At 36.7% G+C, this 8,848-nt stretch overlaps 2 protein-coding genes across 2 annotated transcripts; one reads left to right on the top strand and one right to left on the bottom strand.

Annotated features, from left to right (window-relative positions):
- The first annotated feature begins 307 nt into the window (after window positions 1–307).
- LOC141638512 (bifunctional dTDP-4-dehydrorhamnose 3,5-epimerase/dTDP-4-dehydrorhamnose reductase-like) lies at window positions 308–2,332 on the top strand. The gene is made up of 2 exons (XM_074447923.1): window positions 308–994; window positions 1,660–2,332. The coding sequence occupies exons 1-2, from the start codon at window positions 548–550 to the stop codon at window positions 2,110–2,112; spliced, it is 900 nt and encodes a 299-aa protein (XP_074304024.1). The 5' UTR covers window positions 308–547; the 3' UTR covers window positions 2,113–2,332.
- A 591-nt stretch (window positions 2,333–2,923) lies between these two features.
- Window positions 2,924–8,307, bottom strand: LOC141638511 (hydroxymethylglutaryl-CoA synthase-like). Its single transcript, XM_074447922.1, has 12 exons — window positions 8,042–8,307; window positions 7,003–7,109; window positions 6,522–6,654; window positions 5,701–5,844; window positions 5,406–5,564; window positions 5,183–5,256; window positions 5,017–5,092; window positions 4,872–4,927; window positions 4,681–4,768; window positions 4,299–4,439; window positions 4,040–4,189; window positions 2,924–3,485 (listed from the first exon to the last, which is right to left on the bottom strand). Exons 1-12 carry the CDS (start codon window positions 8,111–8,113, stop codon window positions 3,276–3,278), a joined length of 1,410 nt encoding a protein of 469 aa, XP_074304023.1. The 5' UTR covers window positions 8,114–8,307; the 3' UTR covers window positions 2,924–3,275.
- Between the last annotated feature and the right edge of the window lie 541 nt (window positions 8,308–8,848).

The following is an 8,848-nucleotide window of genomic DNA, read 5'->3' as shown; positions in this document are numbered from 1 at the left end:
TGACAAAGTGGTTCAATTTATTCCTTGTGTTCGTAATTTTAATTTGAATAAAAGCTCGGTGTGTGATGTGTGTCACCTTGCTAAACAATCTCGTCATAGCTTTGCTTTAAGTAACAATAGCGCTACTGAAATTTTCTCTTTAATACATTGCGATCTTTGGGACCCGTATCGCACTCCCTCGTCCTGTGGTGCTAAATATTTTTTGACGATAGTTTTTCTTGGTGGATACAGATGCGGGGGACGATATATCCACCATCGCCCCGCACCATCCCAATAACATTACTACTTTAATTAGTAAAACCAACAAAAATCACAACATAATAATTGAATATATTTAAGAATCTTCCCATTAAAATAAGTTTAAGACCATGTGAAAGTAAATCAAAGGTACCTTCTTACATTATTCCTCATTTCCCTTCTTAATCTCTTATAAAACCCACTTTTCCATATTACTACCAGTCTACCACCACACACATCTTCTTCAACATTTCTCTTTTTTTTTTTTTCTCTCTTTTTCCAACACACTTGAGTCTTAACCAAAAAAAAAATGTCTGCCCAAAACGGTTCCGATTCAACCCAATACAAATTCCTAATCTACGGCCGAACCGGTTGGATCGGCGGTCTACTAGGAAAACTCTGCGAAGCCCAAGGAATCAGCTACCATTACGGTTCAGGCCGATTAGAGAACCGGGCTTCCTTAGAAACCGACTTAGCCGAGATCAACCCGACCCATGTATTCAACGCGGCCGGAGTAACCGGTCGACCCAATGTTGACTGGTGTGAGTCTCATAAGGTTGAAACTATTCGTGCTAATGTTGTCGGTACGTTGACTTTAGCCGATGTTTGCCGTGAAAAGGGTCTTGTAGTTATCAATTTCGCAACCGGGTGCATTTTTGAGTATGATTCGACCCATCCTGAAGGATCCGGTATCGGGTTTTTGGAATCGGATACTCCTAACTTTATTGGCTCTTTTTACTCCAAGACCAAAGCTATGGTAATTTCTTTTTTTTTTACTGTATTTTACTGTTTAAATGATGATTTATGTCGGCCGACTCCTATTGTTTGAATTTTAGTTGAAAATGGTCAATTTGGATCTATCAAGTTTGATCTTGAAGATATTTTATTATGGTATTTTGATCTCGTATTTTTTTTTCAAGATCCGCCATTGTCTGGGAGAGTCATAACTCCCACTATATCTTAAATGTTAAGTTTGACTTTAGAAAAGGAAGTTGAGAAAGTAGTTTGACTTTAGCAAGTTGTTTCTATGATTTTCGTTGGTCAACGGATCAGTTTTTTCGAATACAGATGCAGTGGTTGAGTGAGGGGGTTAGCAGGGGCGGTCGCCCCCGCTGACATTTGAAATTTTCGGAAATTTCAAATAAAATTTTCGATTTTTTTCGACCTTTTCGCCCACGCTGACTTAAAATCCTGGCTCCGCCAGTGGTTGGATGATCCATTTCCTACTAATGGTTCACATTTGTTCTACTATTCATGGATGCGAATCATGCGATCCATTTTTCACCAGTACACCTCTACATATATGCTCCTAGGTTCGATCGGAGGGAACAAATCTTATCCTTTAGAGACGATCCCTAATCGTTTGCTATGTGTTTTTGGGTCCTTGGTTAATGTTATGCGACTCTGATTTCTTATGTATAGGTGGAGGATCTACTAAGCAACTACGAGAATGTATGCACATTGCGAGTTAGGATGCCAATTTCCTCGGACCTAACCAACCCACGAAACTTCATCACCAAGATCGCTCGTTATGAGAAGGTGGTCAACATTCCTAACTCGATGACAATCTTGGATGAACTCCTCCCCATCTCGATCGAGATGGCAAAGAGGAACCTCACCGGAATTTACAACTTCACAAACCCAGGCGTTGTTAGCCACAACGAGATTCTTGAGATGTACAAGGAATACATCAACCCCGACTTCACTTATAAAAATTTTACCCTCGAGGAGCAAGCAAAGGTGATCATTGCTCCCAGAAGTAACAATGAACTCGATACCACCAAATTGAGTACTGAATTCCCAGAGCTTTTACCCATCAAGGAGTCTCTTATCAAGTATGTGTTCGGGCCGAACAAGAAGACAATTGCAGTCTGATGGAATTGTTCAGGATGCTACTATCAGCTTCTGTGATGCTGTTACAGCAGCAGCAGTCACTAAAAAGATTTATTTGCATACTTTATTTTATAGACATCATTTTTCAAGATATTCATGTATTATTTTTTCCTGTGTTGTAATTTTATTTTCTGCTGTTTTACAAACAAAAAAAAATTGTAACCATTGAAATTTGAATAAAATTTGTTTATTTGTTCTGTTCTATAAGATGTACTAACGCCATCGCTTGCTCATCGTTTATTTCAGTCAATAAGCCCCATAATTCAAAACCTTCGCGAAAGAAGGAATTGAAACAGAGTAGGCAACTACGGAGTACTTCAGGTTATCATTCGCGTTATTCATGATATCCTCGCAAAGAACCTTGATCCATTGCGTTACTACTTACTCGTGAGTCGTGAGATCCTTGCAGGGAACTACTCCATGAATCTAGGATCTCAATTATCATACTCATACTGACATAAAAGAATATTTTTTGATAAGGGCATAATTGCCCTTATTCTCTGCTCCATTTTATCATTTTTTTTCAACACAACTTTGTCGGTGTTGTTAAGTCGGGTAAGGCAAGTACCCGCCTAAGAATGACATTGGCCAAATCAACCGTGTGCTTTGCCATAGTCCAAGCATTAACAATCTTATGAAACATCCGTCTTTTTATGGCTTAAAAATGTTCAACTGCCATATCCATATTGACCATTCCAAATTTCCAAGTATCAAACATAGAGTATGTAACATAAAAGTGTGAGGATTCGATCACACGAGTATTTCAACCGTCTAGGAGATCAAAAGGAGGAAGTTTGTTAATACTGTAACTGATAGGTTAACTAAAAGGCCAATGCATACACTGTGAGCCAAATATAATCGGTTCTGTAATGAAATATTTATATGCCACATTTAACTTATTTGAGGAAAAAGTAGCCGGTAAATCGCCGATAAACCATACACATTTTCCCCTTCGCTACAGAAAATAAATAGAAGAAAAATGAGAGCGCGAATAAAACAAGGTCACACTAGTAGAATGAATAGTTCAACACACAAGATCATCGAACTTGCATCATTGCATGCCAAGCACAATGGCCACTTAACTGTACTCTAAACATGAATAATTTGACAGCTGTGGCGTTACCTTCTTGCCCGGCATTTTGTATTTAGTGACCGTTGGCAACCGAACCATTTTGGGTTGGGATGGCATTGCTTGAGGGTTTCTTGGCATAGAATCTTCGGTACTTGGAGTCTACTTCAGTTAGATAGTAAGTACCCGGAGCCAAAAGGCTGGTATCTTTGCTTGTTACAAAGTCCTTGGCCCCGTACCTATGCTCCATTAGCTTTAAAGTGGCGACAAATTTCTCGGGTGCAAACTGAGACAAATTACAGTATGTTTAGAGTTAGAAACAGAAATATCAACATAAACCAATCTGCAACTTCATACTTCCTCTCGACACCAAAAAGAGTGATCATTTTGAATTTAAGCACATTTTTAAGTATTTAAGGTTAAATACATAAAATGTCTCTCGATCAAGATAGAACTGTAGTACTCCTCTATATGACCCTATCAAATTATGCTTCTTTTAACGGGGGTTAAATGAGATTATTACTATTATCAGATGGAGAGAGTAACTAAACAACTACAACATCACCCCAATGCCTACAAAGATTCCGACAAAGATGGGTTATGGGGTCTAATCTACGAAGATTTGCCCCTATTTTAGAAAAGCCTACTTTTCAATGACCATATTTCTTCTTCGACAAAACTTTCGGAAGAAGACCATGTGAATGCGACATATAACTATGGTAACGTGTCGCGGGTGATACTTCCATTTTTATTGTAAAAACATAGAACTTATTTCAACAAGATAGCCATGTCAAGACTCTTGTTGTGTTAAGAGAGTAACTAAAGAGAAAAAAATAATACCTCATGCCTGGATTCCAATTTGTCTGCAACATTCATAACAGCGGCAATGTTAGACAAGCTGAAAGGCTCTTGTCCCTCATTTAGGCGGAGTGAGAACATTGTAGCTGACAAACCACTTCCATAAGAGAACATTATCACCCTTTTGCCGGCCTGAAATATACAAAAGAGCATAGTGGTGAGTGATGAATGATGACTATAGCCTAATAATTCATCATCTATATAATAAAACACCATGTTGGATTTAAATAAAAGAACTCACCAGCTTGCTGTTCTTATTATGTATAAGGGAAGCAAACGCCGAGTAAATAGATGCTGTGTAAGTGTTCCCAATTTGCTTTGGCACCAAAGTGGTAGGCTGCACCTTCTCATCATATAAGGGTTTTGCGATTTGCTGGGATACCTACACAACAAATCACCATTTTACTCTTCAACTCGATAAAAACTAAACTAAAAGTTTTATGTAGTTTTTTCATTGTGTAAACTGTAAAGGCGTCATAACAACAATTTTGACGTTGACGAGTTCAAACCTCCAATCATGAGCGTGCCATCACTCAAATGACTTTACCCGCTAAACTAACATTTGCAGAAATAGGCTAGTTTGTGTAATTCAACCAGTTGACATTACTTGAGACTTAACTCACCTTTTCAAGATCCCTGCTTTGATAGCTTTCATCTATAGATAGATTAGAGAATGGAGTCAACTTCTCCTTAGCATCTTCACTAATAGAACTGTCAAGAATGAGCAAAGATTTAAAACAAATAATCAGTAATTCCGTCATCAGTTACATGGACAACTCAATTCAGATTTCAGAATTGTACAAGAAAGCGTTACCTGGCATTCCTCAAGAAATCGTTGTACATCAATCGGGCAAAGCTTTTTTGCACAAGCTGCAAGAGCAACAGATTAGCAAGCTTAACAAGGATAAGAAAGTTGTGAATATAAGATGCTAGTAAACATCCAAGTTGCATATGGATACCTTGTTGTATGGAGAATGAAACACGACATAATCAGCATCACTCATGGAGAACTGCTTCCCTTCAAACTTCTCATACCTAAAGATTAAAGTAAGTTAAAATATGTAGTAGTATAAAATTTTGGCCTTAATATAATGAGGCAACTTAGAAGTTTGATCGGGCTCTTACTTGCTGCATAAATGTTTGTAGCAAGAATCAACTGCCATGAGATAACAGGTTTGCGACAATTTTCCATCAACAACCTATAGCAGAGCAAATTGATCAATAAATAACTCTATATTTAACCCACAAAATAAAATACAGGCTGATCAAAGTTTCAGTTATAGAAGCATAATGGGTACGCAATCTTATTAGTTTAAACTTTAAAGTACGATGAAACTGTTAAACTTACTGGATATTCACTAGCTAGATCGGGCTTGTAGAAGTCGTACACATGAGCCATATGGCTTCCCCTAAATTTGCTTTCAAACACGATAGGAGCATCCGGGCCCACGAGCATCGCGATTGCAGCTGCCCCTCCTGTGGGTCTAGCTGCTCCCTCGGCATAGACCTGACGTATGAAAGCATAAGAACTTCACAATTAGCTCAAAACACAAGCAGACCATAGTTCAGATAGGTGGTTTTCAAGCAAGGCCGCAAGGGTATTGCATTTGTCATTTGTGAAAGAAGAGGGTTTGAGCATATACCGCACTATCTGTGCATACAACAAGGCCATAACGCCCGTCCCATGAATTGCTCTCGACCCAGTTTACACAGTTGAATAATGCAGCAGTTCCACCATAACATGCATTGGTTGAGTCAACACCTTCTATATCTGTATTTCCATGCTCCTGGAAATATTTTGAGGAGGGAACATCAAATTCAACTTCTAGAATAAGAACGTAACTATTGTTCATGGTTTCTTTCATATGAAAAAAATTTCAATGATCAACAAGCATATCTAGGCAATAACGATGTATGACCTCCGATTCAGAAATAATTTTCATATTCATATTTATATCAGGATTAAGAAGTGGGACTACTTAAGGTTTACTGTTCTTTTGCATCTCAAGGACAAACATAATTATATTTGTCTTTAAGGTGGCAAAAAAATACAAGTATGAGCATTTCTACTCCATAACTCTTGCATGTATTGGATACAGAAATTATTTCAGAATTCAAGCGAGTAGTAGGGCAATAGCAATGGTAATTTAGTATGAAACTTTTATAAGGAGCTCCTTATCTATTGAGCTAGAAAATAAGGAGCTCCTTATATGAATCTGGTTTCTAAAATAAGGAACCGGTTTCATGTTAGGAAAAGGAGAAAAAAAAAAAGGACCCACAAATGAAGTATGAAACTTTTAGCATTGAGGAGGAATACAAAGTTTCAAATATGATGATGTATGCTTATGGGGCAATGGAAAAAGTTGGTATGAAACTACAACCATTGTTATTGCCAAGTGTTCAATTCTAATCACATAGTAAACCGTTGTCCAAAACATATTAATAAGTCGATTTAACACAACACCTCAAATGTCTGCATCAAGAAAGTTTTGATAGATTTGCTCTTGTCCAAGACGGTCTCACTGCCCACTTCCAACCGACCAATTTGTTTAGGATCAACCTTATATTTCTCAAGGAGAGAAGTCACGGCTGTCATACTGCAAGGCAGAGTAAAGAACACACTTATAAATCATGGTGTAATGCTGATGTGAAATTTGGACACAGGCACAACAATTAGCAAATACTCCCAGCTAAATCAGATAGACCATATCATATGTACTCCTATGTTGAGGACGCATAAAAACCAATAGTAACATACCAAAATGATTGTAAACAAGAAGACGTCGTGTTACATTACTTTAGCAATAGAGAACTCATTCAAAGAGACGCCAACCTTAAAACGCTCACGTGATATGTTAAATTGTGACATACTAGTAGGTAATTCAACTATCAATTAATAATAGATCATAGAACGACGAAGCTCAGTAGGGAGTTGAGTTCAAAACCTCATGGAGATAATGTCTTCTACATCTGTACAAAAAGCCATGCAATCTTGTCCAAGTCCAATAGTGTATTTTCCTTTACTAGCACCATCATGAACCTCCAATGCTTCCTGTTTAACACATACATTCACCAAAACAAAAGCCTTTGTAACTAAGAATTTCTAAGGATCAAGATTCAATCTTTCAAGAGAAACGAAACCAACAACAGTTGAGCTTCTATGATATCTAAAGAGTTGACTCCTTAGTCCTTACAAAAATTAATAAGCATTGTTTGGAAGATAACTCATTCCAGAAGTGCGCTGTTACCAACACCTCACTCCGTCACTGTCTGTAATTATCATTGTTTCAAAATTACACTCGCGATTTTCAAACAACGATAGCTATTGAGTGAGACGGAGGGAGTACTAATTATGCTGAACTAAACCTTAAGCTTAATTGGGTAACATCCTAATGAGTTTTTATGCATTTCATGATTTCAAAGGTCAAATATATGAAAATTTTAAGGGTAAAATAAAGACAACCCACTTTAAAGGATCCCATTTTACGATAAATTTGTGTAAAACCGTCTTACACAAGTATTTGTCGTTAATAACTAGCATGATCAAATATTCAAACTTTAATGCACCATCTTGAACTGAATATACCTAAGACAAAAATATTGGAAACTTTACTGGATTTTAGCTCAAAAAAATTATTCTTTTGGGCCAATGAGTAGAGAAAAACTCTAATTGAGTCTAATTTTCTCCAATATCAATCAATAAAACACCACTAATTTGCAAATGAAAAATACCCAGAAAAATTTGATCTTATAAAATTGAATAACATGTCATCAAATCAAATCAAATTCCAAATTATTCAGGTATTTACTCAATCGATGAAAATCAATAACCCCATATAGAGCTTCATCTATACACAGGAAAAAAAACAGTGGAACGATCGTTTATTTACCCTTAATTAAAATACGTCTAAACAAATGATTGGGACGAAGGGAGTATACGGGTTTAATTAATATTATAGAGTATAGTATAGTACATGACCATACCTGTTGAACACAAGTAGGAGGAAAGTATATTTCCATGGCAAGAATTCCCACATTCTTCGCTGAAGCTGCCATTTTTATGGTTAAAACTTTGCAGATGACAAAAAAATAGGAAAGTTTTAATGTTTTATTCTACAACAACAACAAATTCCAATAATTATATTACAAAGAAATAAAACATGGGAGAAAAATCGAGGAGATTTGAAGAGGAATTAGAGATGGTGATGTTGGATTTCAGATGTTTATTTTCTTTTTTTTTTGAAGACATTGTTATGTTATGGCTGCCAATGGCATTTATAGGCTGGGTATGTCGGGTAATTTTTAATTTTTCACAAATTCTTATTTTAGACCGAAGCTCATAAAACTTAACACGGATAAATCGATACCATATGATAACACGGATAATTCAATACATATTATATATTTTCATGGGTTCGATTTCCTAGATGAACACTTTCCCTTCTGGGACCTGACGCCTTGGAGAGGAATAATCCATGAGGAAAGAACTCACGTAGATACAGTGCGCCAGTAGGGTGGGGTCACTTGTGTCCGGAGGATCCAACCTCCTCGTCATCAAAAAAAAAAAAAAAAATTGATAAAAAGTGTTTTTTTTTTTCAGGAATTAGGAAACCCACCGCTATCTTTGGAGTGCACTTGGGAGACTTGAAGTTGGGTCTCCTAAGAATTTTACCCAAATTTAACCACTAAACTTCACCCTTATGATTAAGTTTTTGTCTTTATTAATACCATAAGGTGATATTTAGATCTATTTTACAGATAAAACAGATATTCCATTTTAAATAAATTTTA

The sequence above is a fragment of the Silene latifolia genome, unplaced genomic scaffold (genome assembly GCF_048544455.1).
Source record: "Silene latifolia isolate original U9 population unplaced genomic scaffold, ASM4854445v1 scaffold_20.1, whole genome shotgun sequence".
NCBI lineage: Eukaryota > Viridiplantae > Streptophyta > Magnoliopsida > Caryophyllales > Caryophyllaceae > Silene > Silene latifolia.
Note: the sequence above shows the minus strand (reverse complement) of the source record. Positions and strands in the feature narration are given on the sequence as shown.